The sequence below is a fragment of the Callorhinus ursinus genome, unplaced genomic scaffold (genome assembly GCF_003265705.2).
Source record: "Callorhinus ursinus isolate GAN/ISIS: 27379988/994484 unplaced genomic scaffold, GSC_fseal_2.0 scaffold68, whole genome shotgun sequence".
NCBI lineage: Eukaryota > Metazoa > Chordata > Mammalia > Carnivora > Otariidae > Callorhinus > Callorhinus ursinus.
Genome location: NW_027397130.1, coordinates 332,959 through 354,058, shown reverse-complemented (window position 1 = coordinate 354,058; position 21,100 = coordinate 332,959). Strand labels below are relative to the sequence as shown.

General features: G+C 52.3%; 1 protein-coding gene across 4 annotated transcripts in view; it reads left to right on the top strand.

Annotated features, from left to right (window-relative positions):
- The window catches only part of TBCD (tubulin folding cofactor D), a 158,211-nt gene that overhangs the window by 78,510 nt on the left and 58,601 nt on the right, over positions 1-21,100 (top strand). For all 4 annotated transcript variants that reach the window (XM_025859685.2, XM_025859681.2, XM_073886120.1 and 1 more), the window contains 2 exons: positions 9,899-10,055; positions 20,378-20,435. In XM_025859685.2, the coding sequence (XP_025715470.1) occupies positions 9,899-10,055; positions 20,378-20,435 (215 nt within the window). The remainder of the gene's footprint in view (positions 1-9,898; positions 10,056-20,377; positions 20,436-21,100) is intronic.

Below are 21,100 nucleotides of genomic sequence, written 5' to 3'. Positions count from 1 at the left end.
TCTGATGATGGCCAGGGCTGGGACTACCACCTGAGAACCTGTTGGCAGTGTTGAAAGAGTAATATAAGGTATCTGCAGGGAGAGGGGAGTGCAGACACCCCAGTCTTATCATAAAAAGCTGTGCTCCCAGGGGCGCCTGGGTGGCGCAGTCGGTGAAGCGTCTGACTCTTGGTTTCAGCTGAGGTTGTGATCTTGGGATCGTGAGATGGAGCCCCGTGTCAGGCTCTGTGCTTTTGTGTGGAGTCTGCTTGAGATTCTCTCTCTCACTTCCACTGCCCTTCCTGCTTGTGCTCTTTCTTTCTCTCAAATAAATAAATCTTTAAAAAAAAAAAAAGTTGTAGGGCGCCTGGGTGGCTCAGTTGGTGAGGCATCTGCCTTTGGCTCAGGTCATGATCTCAGGGTCCTGGGATCGAGTCCTGCCTCGGGCTCTCTGCTCAGCAATGAGTCTGCTTCTCCCTCTCCCTCTGGGATCTCTCTCGCTTTGGCTCTCTCTCAAATAAATAAATAAAATCTTTAAAAAAAAATTGTGCTCCTAAAGGTGATGTTTTTGCACCCCGAGGTTATGGACTGAGCAGTGCCCTGCTCTGAAATCATGCACAATCTGGGAAGAAGGCTCGGCCCACCTGGGACCTCTGGACCCTCTGGGGCTTGGATGGCATGGACTCACCCAGCCTGCATCCAGGGAGCCCCTCAGCGGTTGGCACGTCCTTCCAATGGGAACCTCAGAGGGCAGGTGGGAGGTGGCCGTGGAGGAGGATCGGAGGACATGTAGTGGGGCACAGCCTGGCACAGGAGGGCACCAGGAACAACTCTGTGTTCTGGGCCCTGGGCAGCGAAGCCTTTGCCTGTGTCACTGGGCAGCCCTGGTCCCCTCCGTGTAGCTCATTGCCGGGTGAAGTGGCCGGACGGTGTTGCCCGCAGAGCCAGACTGGCAGGAAATGGCACTTGTACACTCTGAAGGGTTAGTTTGCAGGAGCAGGGAGGGGCTTTTGCTTATGTTCTGTCCCAGTGTGGGTATGTTTCAGTTGATTCTATTTTATTAGAGAGCGAGAGCACAGCAAGGGGGAAAAGGGGGAGCGGCAGGCAGAGGGAGAAGCAGGCCCCCGCTGAGTGGGAGCCCGTCGTGGGGCTCGATCCCAGGTCCCTGGAACCATGACCTGAGCTGAAGGCAGACGCTTAACTGACTGAGCCACCCAGGCGACCCTCAATTGATTTTTTTAAAAAGAAATGTAGGATTATCTCTTAAAATAGTAAAAAGATCCTCCTCAGGTTAGTTTACAGTACAGTCCACAAAAAGTGACATTTAAAAATTCTTTTTTTAAAAAAAGCACTGTTTTGATGTCTTTAATTAAGTGTCTGAAGTTTGTGTTTTCAGCGATGTGATGGTAAAATGGTAGAATGTGTTGAGCCCAAGGTTACTGGAGGGCCACCAGACAGCGGACTTTCGGGATAGTCTAGGCAGGTGTTCCTGTAGAAGGTGCACCTGCTTGCCCTGCCTCGTGGAAACCACCCAGCAATCATACTGGCACTTGCTTTGACATTGGCCCCTTCCTTAACCCTCCTGGCAACCAGGGGACTGGGGGGAGGGACGAAGTGCCAGAGCTTACTCAGAGGATGCCTCGTGGCATAGGTGACGAGGAGCCCATGGCCTTGAAGGTCAGCGATCGGGCTTCACGGCGTGTTCTGTGTCATGGCCACACCTCCCTAGTGCCTGCCTCTACCCCACGGGTGGGCTGGGGAGTTCTGCTGGGGGTACTGCTGTCGGGGGCCTTGTGGGGGTGTCACCGGGGGGGGCGCTGTGAGGAGCCAGAAATCTCACTGCCTGGAAGTCAGCACTGTTGCTGTTTTGGCTCATCGGGGCCCTGAGTGAGCAGCAGTCCCTCAGTGTGACGCTTGCAGTCCAGTCCTGGGCTCAGTGGGGGCTGTCACCCTGTGTCTTGTGGTGGATGAAGTGTCCCTACCTCCCGTGAGTTAGAGAAGGGCCTGGCGCTGAGAGTACTGATCATCATCAGAATTCAGTACGTGGGTCACAGTACAGTGTCTCACTGAGGTTACGGGTGTTCTCCTGTCGTGAGACGCTGTCTTGGGTGGCAGCGTGAATTGTGTTGCGTGCTCTGGTTTGGTTTAACCCTCCATTCTCATTAGCATGGGTTTCCTTCTGCGTTAGAAACCGTGGCTGCACCAGTGCAGGCGCTCAGGACAACTTGGAGATGCCTCCCAGGAAGCACACGGCACCAGGTGGGGATCTGCGGCCACACTGAGGCCACGTGACTGCAGGGCTGCCCCCACTGCTGGGTCACGCTCTTGACTCCGTGTGAGGGGCTTTGCACACAGAATGGTGCCTTGTACCATGTCCTTGGGGTCAAGGGCCCAGCAGTGGGGTAGCTGGTTCAGGGTCAGCCTGTAGACGTTCCACCCACGGCCTCTCACCTGCTGCATTAACATGTGTGTCTGGGGATTATTGTTGGCCATCAGGTGTGCTCACCCTTTCTTTTCACCTTCATCTTCTCTGAGTTGGAGTGCTCATAGTTCTGGGTGCGTGTGAGCTCTTTACATTACACGTAAAGGACACTTACTCACCTTCGTTACTTGCTTTGGTGTGTTGATCTGTTGAGGTCCCATCACTTTGTACAGTAACATCTGCCAGTCACTTCCTTCGGATTTCTTCCACCCTAGAAATTTGTTCCCTGTCCTGAGAATAGACAACATTTGCCTGCCTTTTTCTTCTAGTCATGTTAGGGTTTCATTTTAGAGACACTTTGTGATCTCTCATCATTGGGGTTTGTCTGGTGACTTGTGTTCATTAGCGAGCTCTGCACGTCACGGATGTCTGGGTAACGCCGGTGGGCCTGCGTTCATTGTGCAGTTGGCAGGGGGAGTGTGCGGAGCTGGAGATACCAGCCCGGTTCCAGGGCCGCTGGGGGCTTGTGGCTCCCCACTCTTGCCTTCCAGCCTTGCGCCACGTGGTTCGCATTACGGCTGGACCGCAGGTTGAAATACACGCCCGGCCGAGCCCCCGTGCTGCCCTCCCTGTCGGAACCTTCGTGGTCTGACCTCACTGGTTTTCTTACTACTTTGTTAGCGTCCCCGCTTCGCCTCACACCCTTGGTGTAATAATGTGTGGAGGAGGTGCGGCGCTGCCCTTGAGCAGGGCGCCTCCTGTGAAGCCCGGACTTCCATACTGCCAGTCAGGTGGTGGTGGTGCTGGGAGTCGGGCCTTTCCTTGCATCCCTTCCCACCCCCTGCCGCCACCGGCCACCACGGACGAGCAGCGGAGGCCCTCCCAGCCAAGCCTGTTTGCCGTCCTGGCGCCAGCCCTGGAATGGCCAGACGGCCCCCACTTCTGCAGCCGCACCGGTTCAGCGGTGTCACCTTCAGGGAGCTCGCGGTCCGCCTCATTGGGTTTCTCAGCAAAGGTTCTTGAGGTTCGTTGGCTGGTTGTATGTATCTCCAGGTGGTTCCTTTTTCACCCGTGGATAGTACTCCGTGGCGCGATGTGCATTGGCACATTCACCCACTGAAGGGTGTGTGCGTGGTTTCTGGTGTTTGGGGATGGTGAACGAAGCTGCTGTGGGCGTTCATGGCAGCTGCCGGTGTGGAGGTGAGTCTTGCATTTCTCTGGGGTAAATGCTGAAGCGTGGACTCACTGGGCCATGCAGTATATCCACCTCTTGCCATTTATTTATTTTTGTGATGATGGAAATATAGTTGACATACAAGGTCACATTATGAAACTTCTTTTTTTTTTTTTTTTTTTAAAGATTTTTATTTATTTGAGAGAGAGAGAATGAGAGATAGAGAGCACGAGAGGGAAGAGGGTCAGAGGGAGAAGCAGACTCCCCGCCGAGCCGGGAGCCCGATGTGGGACTCGATCCCAGGACTCCGGGATCACGACCTGAGCCGAAGGCAGTCGCTTAACCAACTGAGCCACGCAGGCGCCCACATTATGAAACTTCTAATGGAACAGATAAAGAGGCAGTCAGAGAGTTGAGAAAGTATTTTGTTTTATTGTTTTCAGACAAATCATTTTGAAAAATTCAGTTTGAAAACATAGTCCCCACTTTCTAAGGAACAATTCTGTGGGCAGTTTGGATGGTTTGGGGACAGTGCAGACCTGGGCTGGCAGTGTCCTGGAGAGCTTGGGGGCAGCCCCGGTGTCCCCAAATTCCTTATGACCTGTGAAATGGATTTAATCTGAGTCTCTAGCTGTTTGACTTCCTGAATTGTTCGCAGGGGAAGCCCAGGTCTGCCGTGGGCTCAGTGTCGTTTGGGCGCTGTGGGCAGCAGGAGCTACCTTTGATAGCAGGGGGTCGGGCAGGCTCAGTGGGAGAGTAGGTGCTGCTTGTCCTTTGCCGCAGTCTTGCTTTGTGATTGTATGGTTTCAGAAGTTCTTGCCCCCAGGTAAGACTGTGGGCTTCTGTCTTGAGACAGTGCATTCCTCGTTTCTCTTGTGGCTAGTGTGCATTGTGAAGATGGTGGCGTCCACTCAGCCTGGACTGTGAGCTTCCCATGGTGCCCACTGAAGGAACATCTGTTTGCAGCCTCACAACAGACGCACCTCAGCTCTCAGCTGCGCACCGAGGGCGGTGGTAGATGGGGAAGATGCGTGGGAAGGTTTGCAGGCCCACATAGCCCTGTGACTTTCCCGTGGAACAGGAGCGGGCTCCATGGGTGCTCCCACTGGGGCAGGGAGGGTGGAGCCAGGTGGTGCATGGGCCAGGCGCTGACTCCCAACAGCTCTCCCAGTGCCGTGGGCTGGGGTCCCTCACCAACCAAGGCAAGGCCAGCACACAAGCCTTACTTCCCCTCTGTGTGGAGTGGCCAGTGCTGCCTGCAGGCCAGCCAAGGCCTTTGGGGCAGTTTTTCAGAAATGTCCTGTGGGAACTGGAAACGAAAACGTCTGTGGAACTGGATATTCTGTCTGTCATTTCCTCTTGCCCCCTAGCACATTCAGCACTGGCTTTTTTTCTGAGCAAGTTGGACTGCATTTTTGAGGAAGGTATGATGGCTCTACTGGTGGCTGAAGTGGAAGTCTGTGGTGTTGTGCACACCTGGTCCCGGGAAGACCGTGCTCTCCCTGGGTCTGCGTGAGGCTCTGCATGCAGCCCCGGTGTGTGATGGGGTGGCACGGCCTGCTGCATCCCTGGGAGGCATTATCCCAGTGCCTCCTGGACACTCGGCTCCATGCAGCAAACGCCTTCAGTGAGGAGTTTGCTTTTTAAATTAGTGTAATTTGTGACTTACCAGAAGACGTAACTTCTGTGCTGGTTGTGTGATGGTTTCTCTTATGGATGAATGGTTTCTACCTCTGCAAGGAAGGCCCCGGTCCCTCCTGCCCCCTGGGTGCACACTGTGCAGGCCCCGCAGTGGGGCCGTGGCACTCTGGGGGTTACGTTGTTTCTCTCACCTGGAGGCTGCTTTGTCCTTAGGCGGTTGGTGTTAGACAAATGACATGCTGTCTAGAGAGAAGGGTATTTAAATTACATTGCAGAACTCTGGGTTGCCAAAAGGAAGCCCTCTGGGGAATCTTATATATTTGACATGCATTTGCACTGTGTAATTGGAACCATGAGGAAGGTTTTTGTTCAAAGCTATTGAAGAGTTTCCTTATTTTAAACTTATTGAATCTGGACAGGGTGGTTAGATTTTAAACTCTTTCTCTGATAATGACTTCTTAAAAAAGTTTGGGTTAATGACTGTTTCTATTCCATATACCACCACATCTGCCCAGGCTTTGTGGGAGCTTGTTTGGGTGCCCTGCGTGGCTGCTGAGGTTGGTCTGTCTCTTACACACAGGAGGCTGGAGGGTGCCCGGAGTCTGGTGGCCACAGTGACCCTGCCCAGCCCCCTGCACCCTGAGGTCGCTGCTCTTGGTGCCACCTTGGGATGAATCGGAGCTGACAGGATCACGTTTTCAATTTTCTTGTTAAAGAAATCTACCATCTGACTTTTTCTCCTCTGAACTGTTTTACTTTCTGCAAGTCAGATTCCCCTTCCAGCGATCATGAGGGGAATGTCCCCACTGTCTTCTCTGTGGGACCTTGTCCAGCATCGAGGCCCTTGTCGGTTGCTGGCAGCCACTTCTCCACCTGCACTGGAGGGTCAGCCGCTGATGTCTGTTGCCGGTGTTAGGGAGGGGTCACCAGAGGCTTCTGAGCAGAATGACAGATTCAAGACTTCGAAGACATCTGTGCCAAGGAGACTTGGGTGGAGCTTGGCTAGACGTCCACATGGGTGGGTGCTGCTGGTGGGAGGCCCCTCAAGGCCTGGGCAGCATGGGCCTCTACTTCTCTGACCTGTTTCTGTGGGAGGACAGAGTCCAGTACCTGCATGTTGTCAGACACGGCACATGGGCATGTGTGGGTGCTGGGGATAAAGTCAGGGTGTGTGTGTGTGGGGGGGGCGGTCACTGTGGCCTGCGTTCCCCGCTGGTCTGCTATCCCTGTCCTGTAGGGCTGAGCCTGAGTGCCATCACTCAGAGGCTGACCTTTTCCCACTCCTGGAGATAGTGGGCCAGATGGACCAAGGTTGGACCCACTAACTAGGCTGGCGGTTTGCCCAACAATGTTGGTCAGACTGTGACATGATCTATGTGCAAGTTGTGGTGGAGGTCCATTAGTGGAATACTGACTGACCTCACTGGCCAACAAAGTGACGCTTTGGAAGACCATCCCACTCTCACTTGGGGTCAGACCTGGGGGTGTGATGGAGTGACCTCAAGGTTGAGCAGACCTGGGGTGGGTGTTGTGTCCATGTGGAGGTGGGCTTCTCGCAGGTGGCACTGAGCAGTCCTGAAGTCGATATCCACAGCACTGGCCACTGTCACTCCTAGTTGTCTGTCTTGAAATTGATTTTGTCCAGTGGACCGATAAATTGGGACTTAGCAGTTAGCATCCAGATTCCCCTCAGGCTACAGAATTGCTGAACGGTCTTACCCGGAGCTGTCTGGGTGGCTGAGCTACAGCGATGGTCTTAGGGACCCTGGTGTGGCAGTGATACTGCCTTTATATGGTGCTTTCCTCCTAAAGGTGCCACAGCCTCTTAGTTTTGACATCCATTGGACCGCGAATGGGCTGCCCTGTTAGCATGGAAAGTGAATGTGAACGACACTAGAAAACTAGGAGTAGTTCCGGGTGACCTGGAATTTTTCCAGGCAGAACCACTGAAGACCCATTTTAAGCATTACAGAGTTGGTTTAGTTTAAGTTAATAATTTAAAAATCACTAATTGGATTTAACTACTTTATCTACAGCAGCTGTGATAGTGCTGTCTCGTTTGCTTTGGCACTTGTACATGCTCCGTGAGTCTTAATTGTGATCTTCATTAGACATTCATGAGGACTGATAGGTATTCTTTCAGAAAACTGAGCTTAGTTTCTGGTGTGCTGACTGATGGAGGCAGAGCCTGCTCAGCAAAGTTTGCCTGGCATGGATCCAGGGCCTTTGCAGGGGGGAGAGGCAGCACTCCAGTGTGGCCTAGAGAGATGCAAGGCATGGGGGTGCTGGGACCTCTTGAGAGGGAGCCCCGGGAGCCACTTGGGCAGGCTGCTGTGCTCTGAAGTGAGCAGAGAGGGTGGTGGTGCGGCAGTGACGGAGGGGCTGGGCAAGAATGGGGTGAGGAGTGGCGGGGTCCTCACTAGAGGTGTGGCTGCTGTGGGCAGGGTGGGCCTCGGCTCGACGGGGACGTGAGGAGGGGCGGCTGTGGGATGACCACCATGCCCTGAGCTGTGCCCCCAGAAACTGGCGTGTGTGGCCTCTGACTGAGGTGGGACACACGTAGGAGAGAGGCCCAATTTTCTGCCGTTGTGGCATTTGACGGGCACGTCCCACATGGGCTGTCCCGTTGCCGCTCGCTTGAGGAAATGAGAACTCAGCAGGAGGCTGGGCTCCAGGTTTGGGGTCCTTAGCGTGCTCAGTGTGGGCGTGGTCATGGGACAGCTAGTGCAGGTGCCCTTGATGTGTCCCATCCTGTCTCCTGGCTGAGAGGGATGTAACTGCTAACACCATGTGTTTGAGCATTTTGTTTGTTAATAATTTATTTTGGAGTATACTTATGTAATTTTAAGTAAATTTTTGTTAATATTTTATAATAAAAATGATCACTGTATGTATATAAAAAGTGTATAGAATCAGATCTACTTTTTGTTGTTATTTATATAGAATCAAGCATCCTTAGATGCAGAAAGGCAGAGGGGAAATTTGTGTTTGATATTCACAGTCCTACTGTTGTTTCTTTTGATTTTTTGCCCAAGGCTATTTCTAGGTACCTTTTCCTGGAAGATAATTTCTGGGATGATAGTTACATGTTCAGGAAATTGCTGCTTCATTTTTCTTAAACCCCGACCTGGAGCATCTTCTCAGACCGTGTGCATGTAACCTTGCTAGTCTTCTTGTTAGACGGGACGGCGTGAGGTGTACAGTCAGGGGCTTGTGACGGCGCCTGAGTCCTGGGCGGGCCCTGGCGCACACGTGCGCAAGGGGCTGAGGCTGGTCCCTTGTCCTGCCTTTGGGTCACATGGTGTGCTGGCTTTTAGCTTCATTCTTTCTTCTGTCAGTGGTCGATCCCTGTCATTGTCCCCGTGCCCATTGACTGGGCAAATGTGTGATGCTCGTCTGCAGCAAACACCTGCCCCGGGGTGGGACGCTACTGCGTTAGCAATGTGTGGCCTGAGGTGTGAGGCTGCTGGAACACAGGAGGCTCTGGCCGTATGCACTGATAGAATGACACGCTCCCCCCTCCAACCTCATGCAGCTGATCGCCTCTCAGGGTGTGGGCTGTGTCCTCCACCCTTCAACTGTGTCCTGCCGTGGGAGGGGTCAGATGTTGTTCACTGGAAGCGGTTATGCTCAAGCGCCACCAGCACCTGGGAGCGGGGACATGCGGTCACTCTGTCTCCTCTGGGAACGGATGCTCACTGATTCCTACTTTTAATGCTTTCTAAACACTAGGGTGAGCTGTCAGTGGGCTTTATGGCAGCATCGTTATTGGTTTGGATCAGTAGATTGGGGCTTAGAGCATGGTCTTTCAGAAAATCCCATTTAGTGTGACTTCTAAAAAAAATTAATATTCTGTCTTTGAATTGCAAATTAAAATTTTTTCTTAGGCTTTTTTTCTATCACATTTTCTTATAATCATTTTAAGAGGCTTTTAAAAAATTGGCTCATTCATAACATTAAATTCTCTTATATTTTTTAAGTCCTGTGCATGAATGCAACATACTTTACTTTCTTTTGAAGTAGTTTACATATCTTAATAAAGAGACTCCTCGCAAGTACTTGAAATATATGAATCTAACAAATTTAACAGATAAATATGCTAAAATTTTAGCTCCTTTATTTAAACATTCCAATACTTTGACCATGTATCTTAAAATTTTCTAGTATTTTTACATCAGAAATCACATGTGCAGTATTAAGTTACTAATTTTAATGGAACCAGAAGGATAATCTTAGGCACTTCAAATTATTTCATATATTACAGATATTTTAGATAATTTAAATCTATCTTGATTATTCCTAAAGTTAACACAGAAGTAGCCCTAGGCTTGATTTACTTTGTCATCCTGGCTCTCGATTCTGAAACTGAGTGACTTAAGACCCCTGCACCCCTGGGTTCTCCTCCCCGAGGTTGCTCATTAGGCGCTAACTTCTGCCCAGAAGAAGTGGTCTCACTTCTGTGGTCCCCGTGGCCAGCAGAACCCAGGCATCTCTGTGCCGTTCTGAACCCACTTTCACTTGTTCGTGTCATTGTGGGCAGCTTTTAAAAAACGTTTCCACCTGATTTGAGCTGGCCAACTTCTCTTTTCCTTCCAAACGCTTGCTTTCTGACCAGGTGGCTTTGGGTTGGACCGCGCCTGCCTCTGGTGCCCGTACTCACTGTCTTTGTCTCCTGTGCCCAGTGGTCCCTGTGATCCTGAAGGCGCTGACCTATGAGGAGAAGCGGGGTTCCTGCAGCGTGGGCACCAACGTTAGAGACGCCGCCTGCTACGTGTGCTGGGCCTTCGCGCGTGCCTACGAGCCCCAGGAGCTGCAGCCCTTTGTGGCCGCCATTTCCAGGTAAAGTCTGTCAGAGTTGTGGTGGGGTCAGATGCACCTCTGGGGTTTTCCCTGGGATCATAGCCTCCTGACAGCACTGTGCACGAGAAGCAGCCAGTGGGGCACTTTTCCCATAAGAAATAGGTATTAGTGAGCTGATAGTATAATTTTAAGGGTGATCTATAGAAAAGAAGCAGCTCAAGAGTGGAGTTCCTTTTTTGTGGGTGTTTAGGAGGAATGTTCTAGAGGCTTTGGCTGGCCTGTGGCTAGCAGATCCTTAGATAAAGGGGATTGGTGTTTTGGATGGTGTGGAAGAAGCACAGGAGGGGAGCTCGTGACTCGATCACATCAGCTGTGCTTCTGAGCGTGTATGTGTGTGTTCTATTGAGAGACATTCTGGAACTTCACTGCCATAGCCTTCACCTGGGAAGGAGTTCCTAGGGAACGCTCAGCAGCACGGCAAGAAGAAGCTGCTTTTATTGAGGGGGCTGCATTTTATCCAGCCTTAATTTTCAAATTTTTATGGACTTGCCCTTGAAATTCCCTTGAGGCAACATTTATTAGCATGCTTCATTGTCAGTGCCTTTGGAACGAAAATCAGCACTCTAGAGGTTGTGAGGTAGGGACAATATATTTTCTCTGGTTTCCTGATGAAAGAACTAAAACACCAGAACCCTGTGTGGACTGCAGCATGCCCAGGCTCCTGAGCGCACGTCCAGCCTCCTCGGCCCTTGGACTTATGCTGTGTATGCCCAGCTGAGCCTCCGGAAGGCGTCTTGGCACCTGTGACGTCATGCCCCACTTTCTGGATCTGATGTTTTTTTGCTTGGGAAAAGTGCAAAATAGATGTGTTCCCAGGAGAGTGGATTTTTAAGTTAATTTTTGTACTCTGATTTGTTACTCTGTCCTTGGACTGAAATAAGTTTCTTTGATTTGAAGAATGTCAGGTCTCCACTTCTTGTGGTTTAAGTAGCTGGGGAGGGGCACTGAGCGCGCACGGTGGCAGCCTCTGTGTTAGTCACAGGCGAAATACTTACCTGGCAACTTTTACTAGGAAACGGATTTCAGAATGGTGCTCGGGTCGTGGAAGCTCCCTCCCACAGCTCTTGAGGAGGTGCCGCCCTGAGGTTTGTGTGTGAGACCCTGCAGGTCTTAACATCTGCCTCAGGCATCCCTGGGTGCCCACAGGAGCTGCCGGCCTGCCCAGCAGGCAGCAAGCTCAGAGGTCAGCCAGGGTCTCGGCTCCTGCAGCTCCTCCATGTGGGTGCAGAGGGATTGGGGACTGGAGCATCACTCTGTTCTCACTGTTGTCCCCTGTCTCCAGGATTTGAGGGCCAGGAAAGGGGCCTCAGGGCTGTTTACCGCCTGTGACATGCGGCTGGGGCTTCTATCGCTCAATCTTGACTCTCACATCAAAGCGAAGCCTCCAGAGGAGCCTGAGGATTGTGATCCCTGTTGAGGGAGATAAAGCGCTTCCGAGGAAGTCATAAAGAGACCTGGCTCCTCCTAGCTGCGTCCACCTGGGGAAGTGCAGGGCGGAGCAAGAGGGCTGTGGTCTACGGAGATGCTGTCCTGCAGAACAGCTGGCCTGGGGCCAGGAGGCCCAGGGGGCAGAGGGAGGCTGCCTGCACCTGCGTCCCTCACTCGCCCAAGCCCGCGGCTGCTGGTGGATCCTCGGGGCAGCGAGGGCCAGGCTGCTTGGGGAGACTCTGCCAGCTCCCAGGTCCTGCCTGCGCCTTGTCCCCCACTGGCCACCTGCTGCCCTTGCTCTCCACTGCACTGGAAACTGGCTTGAGGGAAGGCACTGTCCGCTGCTTTCTTGCCCCTCAACTTTTTGGAAGTTCTTCTGTAACTAGAGAATGAAAGCAAAAAACGTACTCATTGTTGACGTCAGTCACGGGTCAGTCAAACTTGTTTAGGTTGGTACTGTCTCGTGCTGTGAGGTCTGGGTAGGGGCTGTGGTTCTTCCCATTTCATTGAGGACGAGCAAGGGACAGTGCTCAGGACACTTGCCCAGAGTTTCGCAGCAGACAGGTGCTGGGTCAGGCGTGTGCTGAAGGCGGACGCTGAGGCCCAGCTCTGCATGAGGGCGTGGCCTGCCTCTGTGCTGAGAAGTCCCGACAGTCTGCTCGGCAGCAGACACGCATCACTTCAGGGGGATCTGGCTCCTTACGTGGTCGTTCCCATTTCAGAGTGCAAACAATCCTAACACACGTGTTTTTCACTTTAACGTTTATCTGAGAGCTGTAAGCTTCACAGGAATCTGTGTCCCTGCTTTCTCTAGGGACCCTCTTTGGTCCAGCCTGATGGGAGAAAGCAGGGCCCAGGGCTAAATGGTTGCCAAAGGAAATGGGACCCGAGTGAGGCTTTGCTCACCTGGAAAGCAGGAGCTCTCCACGTCCAGAGCCATACAGAAGGATGAGTGGCCATCACGCACACCATTCCGTACTTCAGGGAAAACTTCTTATGGCACCATGAGGTCCCGACCCTAACATGTGGGCCCAGGATTCTCGGCCAGGGCTCTGGGCTTTTGGAAAGGAGGCTTTTCTAGCCACAGGCAAGTTTGCTTTCTGCAACTTCAGAGCTTATTGTTGCTACTGATCTCTGATATTATAAAGCAAAATATCAACGAATGGGAAGATGTTGATAAATGTTAAGCCTGGCTTTAGCGTGGCATGGGTGTAGAAGTTGGGGGTCAGCCTGAGTCTGTGGGTCCCAGGGCAGGTCACAGGCCCCTGGACGCTTGGACCAGCCTGCCGGTGGCCTGCACAGCAACCAGTGAGCTCTTTTCCCCGGAGTGTGCTTCCTATACAAAGCCTCTAAATGTTTAGAGGCAGAGGGGCACCGGCACATCTTACTCCAGGGTCACCATCCGTTATTCAGAAAAGGAAAGACAGGCTTGGGGTCCAGTGAGCTGGCTCTGCACCATGAGAGGGTCCCAGTCTCTCGACTCACTTCCTGGTAAGTGACACTTGGCAGAGGGCTTTGAAGGGACCAGTGACTGCACCGGTCAGTCTGCCCGCGTCGGAGTGAGGGTGGCTTTGTAGACTACTTGTTGCAGAGAGGGTGGAGCTGAGCCCCTTCTTTGGGGGTCTTGTGGGGGGCGTCTGGTAGGGCCCCACCATGTGTCTGGGAAGCGCAGCTTCTGTTTGGGGGGTGTTGGGAGGGTATAAAGGTGGGTGTTTAGAACACTGACCTTTCTGAGCTGGGATTCATTTTGAGCCACTCACTGAGCGTGAAGGACCAGAGAGGAGTGCCTGTGGCAGAGGCCAGCGTCTATCCTCAGAAACTCCCTGGGTTCCAGCGTATCCTTCGATCTCGGAGAGGTTGGGTTCTCTCACTCCCTGGGCACGCCCGAGTAATTGCTGGGATCACACACATGGACACCAGTAGCGAGCAGGGGGGCTGGAGGCTCCTGGTTCATCACCTTCCTGGTTTCTCCTAATTTACCTGGGAGTTTCTGTGAAAAAGGCCCCTCTTGTCCCCTCTCCCTGCGCCCATCCCAGCGTTGGATGGGCCCTTTGGAGCCGCGCCCAGCAGGCTTTTGGGCCAGTTTGGCAGGTTCTGAGGGAACCTGTGCTCCAGCTCTTCCCGTCCATCTGGACTGCGGGCATCCGGGGGCGGGAGGGCGGGCTGGGAGGTGAGTCATGGTGCTGGGGAGCCTGGTGGACGCTGCCGGCGCGCGCCTCCCTGCCCCAGGAGTATCGGTTGGGGTGTGTCCTTCAAGACCTGCCTCCATTGGATTGTAATAAGTGACCACATTTTAATTGTCAGCTTTTAAACCCATTAATCCTGGCTCATGATAAAACCGTGATATCTTTAATTGTACTTTCACAAACTCTCCAGTGGATCCTGCAAAAGTAGACAGTTGAGATCAGAATGTAATTGTGGAAATGAAGTAGAAATGCCTGATGAAAGGACCTGGGGTGTAGTAACAGTGAGAAGGGGGCCTGGGCTCAGGGCAGGCGCCCAGGGGGGTCAGTCTGTGGCCCTCACCTCCTCGGACGGCCGTGAGACAGGCTCACCTCCCGGAGGAACGTGGAGGTTCTCTCCCTCCTGGTGATATGCACTGACCTTCTCTGTCTTTAACAAATACCAGAAGGGCGGTTTTTAGGTAGATTTATTCGTGTTTTGAAATGGTCAGTTTAAAAAACCCGTTTTTCTTAAGCATTATACACAGATTAAGAGACCGAATAATTATTTTGTGGAAAAGTAAATAGGCCTTCCTGAAAAGCCGCTTGTAATTTAGGAACAGTGAGACACAAAGGTAAAACGGCCCAAGTGGTTGTGCGCTATCCGTAAAACACCTTCTCACCATTCATCAGAAGCTCATTCGCAAGAAGAAAAAGAAAAGGGAGCCGGCTGTTGCCCGCATCACCTTCTAGTGATTTCCTCACCTGAAACTCTTTTGTAAGCCAAGCCCCTGTTGACATCAGCGCCGCAGGGCCCTCCCGCGCCAGCGCCCACTCGGCCTGTGGAGCAGGCCCAGCAAGCAGCTTGCAGCGTGGGCAGGGCCTGGGGATTGAGAGTCCCAGATCTCTTCCTCGAGGGCAAGATTGTCCTGAAAAATCAGGAAATGGCAAGCATTGCTCAAAGCTACGTCTTGTTCTCACTCAGCGTTTCTTAATGGCAGACTTCCCGAGGGAAGATAACCCTTTTGTTCTTTAAGAAAAGTTAAATGGTGGTTAGTGACCCGAGTGCGCTTACTTGTCCGCCTGGTAAGCACCGCTCAGCCTCCACTGTGGCTCTGCTGGGACATAAAAGTGCCTTAGAAGTTTCTTGTGTTTTACCACTTTGTTAACTGGTGTGAGCTTTGCTTCTGCGACTCAGGGAAGGAGGATTGACATGGGCAGGTCCTGCATTTTACTCAAAAAATGATGTGATTTGCACTTTCAAGCAGTGTGGATGGATAATAAACATTAGTCTGGTGTTGAGCTATAAATATAGTTCCTCTACTTCAGAGTGACAGGATGAGTGTTACTTAGGGTAAAGATGGTGTATTTTGCTTTTTTTTTTTTTTTTTTCCAAAAAACATTCTACAGGCTAACAGAACTTGAGTTTGGGGTGAGATGTGCTGTTTGCCGTACCCTCTGAAAACCAGGTGCCTGGAGCTCAGCACAGGTGGAGGCATGCAGCTTCCCCCTGGCGTGGATGAGAAAGAAAAATCCCTTTCTGTTTGACACGGACCATTTCTCTGTGTTGGGAAATCCTGGTGAAGTATCATATAAGCTCCTCCAGCGAAAGCAAACAGGTGAAGGCACCGGAGACGCGTTCCGGCCCGACCGAGGCCCGGCAGGCAGCGTGCATGGCTGGCCTGGGGCCACGCTTCACAGCCCCTTTCTGAGTGTGGAAGGGGGGCTGGTGACTCACCCACTCGGCTTCGTCCGGCTGAGGAAAGGGGACCTCAGGGCTGTGGGAGCTTCCATAATTATATTTGGCCAAAATTATCAGACCTGTGTTTGTTTGAAACATGCTAGTATTTCTAGGTAAGCCAGTTTTGTTCTGAAAGTGTAAAATTAGAGTAATTTAAAAATTTAATCAGAACAGTATTAGAGGGCGCCTGGGTGGCTCAGTCGGTTAAGCGACTGCCTTCGGCTCAGGTCATGATCCTGGAGTCCCGGGATCGAGTCCCGCATCGGGCTCCCTGCTCGGCAGGGAGTCTGCTTCTCCCTCTGACCTTCTTCCCTCTCATGCTCTCTCTCTACCATTCTCTCTCTCTCTCTCAATAAATAAATAAATAAAAATCTTAAAAAAAAAAAAAAGAACAGTATTAGAAACTGGTTACATACATAGCTACCCACACAGTTGATTTCTTGAACTAATCTCAGAGTCTATAGTTGGTTAAAAGTATTGCTGTATTTTTCCTTTGTTTTGTTAAGTTTGGTAGAATATTGGTAAAGCAGGGAATATTTTTAGCTGTTTACTTGTGAATACAGAAGGTAACTTGACTGAAGGTGAGGCCGTGTGCAAGACCCTGCAGTCAGGTTCCGAGGCTGCAGCCAACACAGCTCCTCAGAGGCCGCCTGTGTGGGAGGCCGGCTTCCTTCCTTCTTTCCTTCCACACCATAATGCGTGCTCACTGACAGACGCAGGGGATCTCATGCCCAGAGCTGGGTACTGTGTGCCACGCACATTTGGTTCTGCTCAGGGTTACTCAGAGATAGAACCTTCTGGGGCTTCTGTGATGCATGGTTTCGACGAGTTGTCGCTCTGTGGCCAGTAAATGCAGGAGCTGTGCGGTGTGCGCTGGGCCTCGCTGCAGTTCCCCTCCCAGCTAGAGGCTCTGGGTCCTGCTGACCCACGTGAGGCTGAGCACGGGCCAGTGTGAGCATGTGTCTTGTTGTTCTGCAAGAGGCCCTCAGGTAAGTGTGTGGAACCCCCACCCCCTGAGTGGCTGCCTGCTGTGGTTTTACGGGGCTGGCTGGAAGGAAGGGAAGTAGCTCACATACACGGCAAAACTAGAAGCCACCTTCTAGAGTCACCTGTTAATACGAGCCTGAAGGCCTGGAACTAAGCTGTCTTCATGGGGCCCTTCCCCTCACCAGCTCCTTAGAGCAGGTTCACTCTCCCATCGGGCCGGCCTTGTGAGGGCACTCGGTGGGCACAAAGCGAAACCTGCGAGTTGTCTTAGGGGCCTTGGCTGCACCTTAGGGGCCTTGGCTGGACGTGGGCTCATCCTGCCCTGAGTGGGGATGGCGTGTTCACAGATGGGTGGGCAGAGCCCAGAATTGTTGAAATGGGCCCATCACTGAGCAGTAACCTTAAAGGGGTTCTGGCTAGCTTATAGGGTGGTTTCACATTTCTTCTCTACATTTGTTCCTTTCTCTCCTCAATAATCAGTGTTCCATAATTTGAAAATTATAATTTAGGACAAATAGATTGATAGGAAATTTTAAGAATTCAATAGAAAATACGAACTTTTGGTAGTATTGGCTGGACCCAGAGTCAGTGAAGTTACAAGTCTACATTTTTCTTCTGTCAGATGTTGAAGCAGAATTTCTTGGTGAATATCTTTTCCTACAATACATATTCTTATGGATTATGATAAAGCAGCTCTTGCTAAACCTAACTGTAGTGATGACATTTCCATTAATTCTGAGAATATATTTAGGATAACATATCACACATATTTTCGTTAAGAACGGCAGTTACGTTTTAGTTGAGAGATCACATTAACATATCTCCATCAGTTTATTGATTTTTACAATTTTATTAACAAAAGCCAGTATGATGTGGAAGTAGAAGGTGACTTTACTTTTAAGCCCAGTATTATTTAAACCTCATTTTAGGTGTAGTTTGCGGTCAAGAGTTTAGGGGAGAAAGGGAATAAGCTGGTGAGAGAGTTTTGCTAAATTTATTTTCAGCTTCACCAGTGAAAGGATCCGAGACACTGAAATCTTCAGATGTTTAGTTGCTTTTCAGAATTTTAATTTTGAACCAACTTGAGACTTAAAGGAGAGTTCCAGGAAGAGTAGGAAAGGCTCCTGTGGGCCCACCAGCTCCCCTCGTGTTATCACCAGATGCATCCACAGTGGGAAATGCACGTCCTGTTGTCTCTCAACTGCAGCCAGTGTGTGGTGGTGGACTGTTGGGGGCGTCATGGCCAGGGCCCGCCTCAGACTCAGCGTGGGGGATGCTGCCTTTGGTCCCCTGGTTGAGGTGGGGTCTGTCAAGCTACTGGGATTGTCTTCATTGATGTGGGACGCATGTTCCTGGGGCACCTGGAGACCACGTGCTCCCTGCTCTGACCACCAGTGTCCACGCCTGTCTGTGGGTCTTGCCTGCGATAGGTGCATGGCGGCCAGCACCTGCTCTCTTGGCTGTTCTCTCACAAGGAAAAGGCATTCCCTCTCCCCTTTTCACCCACTGCATCATCTGTTGATGTCTGTGGGCTCACGGAGGTCTCATTTACCCTTGGGATTTACCCTGGGGCCTGTCGTCCAACACTTGCTGATTATGCCTTGCAGATGGCTCTACTTTGCCCATTGGGAGTGGTTTCATGTTGGCTGCTGTGTCCTTCCAGCGGGACTCAGACTTTTATTCTTTTGAATACTTCCTCGCTTTCTAGCATGACAGGATTCTCCAGGCTTATCTTTTGTTCCCTTGGCCCAGCCCTGACATCAGCTGCTTCCAGGGGTTTGTGTTGAGACCTGAGACCTGGACTCTGCTTACACTCTGATACACGAATGCCAACCAACTGTGCCTCCAGCCCAAGTCCCCGCGTCGGTGCGGACCTTGCAGCGCCAGCCCAGCACCCCGCTGTCCCAGCTCTCTCTTCTCTCTCTCTCCCTCCTCCTGGCTCTCGTTCTCGGCTGTGCCTTTACTTGTGCACATGCAGTGGTTCCCGAGCTGCTAGCCCACCTAGCCTGTGAGGAGCACATCTCCTCACCTGCCCCGTGGAGGGTTCCACAAGCTGGCCCTTGCTGTGGTGCTGCTCTGTGTAGCAGGCGCATTCCCTTGACTGTCGGGTCCCCACTTCCTGATGGATCCTTGACATTTGCTGCTCAAGTTCCCTCCTGCTGTGCACCATTCTGTGGGTTTTGGCAGATTCAGCGTTGGGTGCCACAAGTGCGGTCCCAAACAGTAGTTCTGTCTTTCCTGCGTCCCCCACTCTGCCCTGGGGAGTTAGCCACCCTGTCCCCCGGCCCCCACCACACTGGCTTTGCACTCTGTAGTTTTGCCATTTCTAAAACGTCTTCTGTATGGACACATAGAATGTGTGGACTTCCTGTTTAGCAAAATGCACGTAGCTTCACCTGGGTTTTCTCATGAGGTGATGCTTCATTCTTAGTACGCAGGAGGATTTCGCAGTGTGGGTGTGGAGGTCACTTGTCTGGCGCAGGTCTCAGTGGGCTAGAACCAAGGTATCGTCAGGGCGGGTTCCCCCTGAAGGCTCCGGGGGAGAATCCGTTCCTCGTCCAGCTTCTAGAGGCTGCCGTGTTCCTTGGTTTGTGGCCCTTCCTCCACCTTCACAGATGGCAGCTTCGGGGCAAGTCCCCAGGCTGTGTCTCTCGGGGCTCCTCTGCCTCCTGCTTCCAGTCCCAGGGCCTTTGTACTATGCGGGGTCTATCAGTGTAGCACCCTGACCTGCAGCCTTAACTGCCCTCTGCCGGGTAATGCCGCATGTTCACAGGTTCTGGGGGCAGCACCTGGACATCTGTGCCAGGGGGCATTGATCCGCTGCCACTCGGTATTGGGAGACGTGGTGCAGCTGGAGGGATCGGTTGGATTCGGGAGGTCGTTGCTTGGGCTGGAAGAGCTGGGAAATGGGGGTGTGCCGATGGGATGTCCCGGGGTTTGGAGGGAGGAAGAGGATTGAAGTGTAGAAATCGGAGTGGGTCGCGGCCGGCCCTCAGCTATCAGGGCAGACGGGTGATGTGGCCTTGAGGTGGCCTCCGTGCGCCTGAAATACCCCCCACCTTTTGAAAGATTTTATTTATTTAGTTTTGCGAGAGAGAGGGAGAGAGCGCGCACAAGCGAGCACGAGCTGGGGAGGCAGAGGCAGAGGGAGAAGCAGACTCTCCACTGAGCGAGGGGCCTGCATGGGGCTCCATCCCGGGACCCTGGGATCATGAGCTGAGTTGAAGGCAGTCGCTTAACCGACTGAGCCCCCCAGGCGCCCTGAAACACCCACTTTTAAAAGCATTTTCTCAGGGCTAGTAGGAGATGCAAGTTCTCGAGTCATCCTTAGAACCAACGCTGTCTCCACTCCTACCCCAAATCCTTTGTTTTCTGTTAACTAAAGCCACACAAAGTCAAATGAGTGCTTTCTGTTTTATCAGTAATAATTAAGTGTGATGACCTAATGAAGAGGGGTTTAAATGAAGTCTTATGAATGTTATGAGCTTGGAAAAGGCTTCCTTTTCTCCTGGCATGGTTGTGGTTGGCCATCTGGAGGGCTTTACGTGACCTGATAGCTGTTTTTTACACTTGGTTGGGTTTCTGATAAGGGGCAGGGCTTGGGCTCCACTGGCTGCCCGTGCATGTCCCTGTGTGCTCACTGTCCATCTTGGGGAGCTTTTGCTTGGGCCCGAGCATCCATGTCCGTGTCCATGTCAGCCCTGCCTGTTTGCTTCCCCGCTCCCCCCAAGCACTGCTGGTTCTCATCCTCTGGGCGCCCCCAGAGCAGGCTGAGCACATTCTGCCTCCCAGGCCCCTGTGCATGGCAGCTTTCCTCCCTGTGGCTTCCCTGGCACTCAGGTATGCGTGCCTCACGTGGCTCTCGGTGGACCAGGGTCAGCCACCCGTGGTGCTGGGAACTCGCTGCACACAGCACGCACTGAGCAAATGAGAGAGGCCTCTAAATCCTGTAACATTTTAACCATTTTTCCTCTTTTTCACAGCGCTCTGGTGATTGCCACAGTGTTTGACCGAAACATAAACTGCAGGAGAGCAGCCTCTGTGAGTTTTCTTGTTTTGTTCCTTTTCCTGACGGTGTGGGTGGGCTCTGACCCGTGCCCCGCTCTGCTGAGCAGGCCGCACACTCCTGGACGCTGCCTGTGTGTGGTGCCTGGGAAACCACCTAGTGGAGTACCAGCTCACATTTCCTCCCAGTTTCAGGGGGAAGGGAGTGGTCTTTAGCCTGTGAAGTGGGTTCAGGATGAAATGCTCCACCCCCAGCATGCCGAGAAATGCAGCCATCTCGAGCATCATGCCTGATGACCAGACACAGCTCGAGGTAGCCTGTGCTCTGGGGAAGGAGAAGAAGGTGTGTTCTGGGCATGTGACCTGAGTGTGACGGCCGCGCGGGTGGCTTTGAGCCTCAGGAGGAGTTGTTGCCAAGCAGAGGTCAGCTCAGCTTCACGCGGTCATGCTGGGCCTGGAGCCTCACTGGACGTCCCTGGAGGCCCCAGTGCCCCTTCATGTGTTTGAACACCAGTGCCTGGCCCCGCAGAGCCTGGTCATGTTTGGGGTGGATTCTGTGTGCAGAGAGCTTTCAGCAGGCTACACAGTTGCTTCCGAAGGGCACTGACCAGGAGTCTGCATGTACATCCCACTGCATCTCCGACAGAGCTGGGCTGTGGCCCTGAGCTCTGCTTCAGGGGTTCCTGTGGATGCTGGTAGAG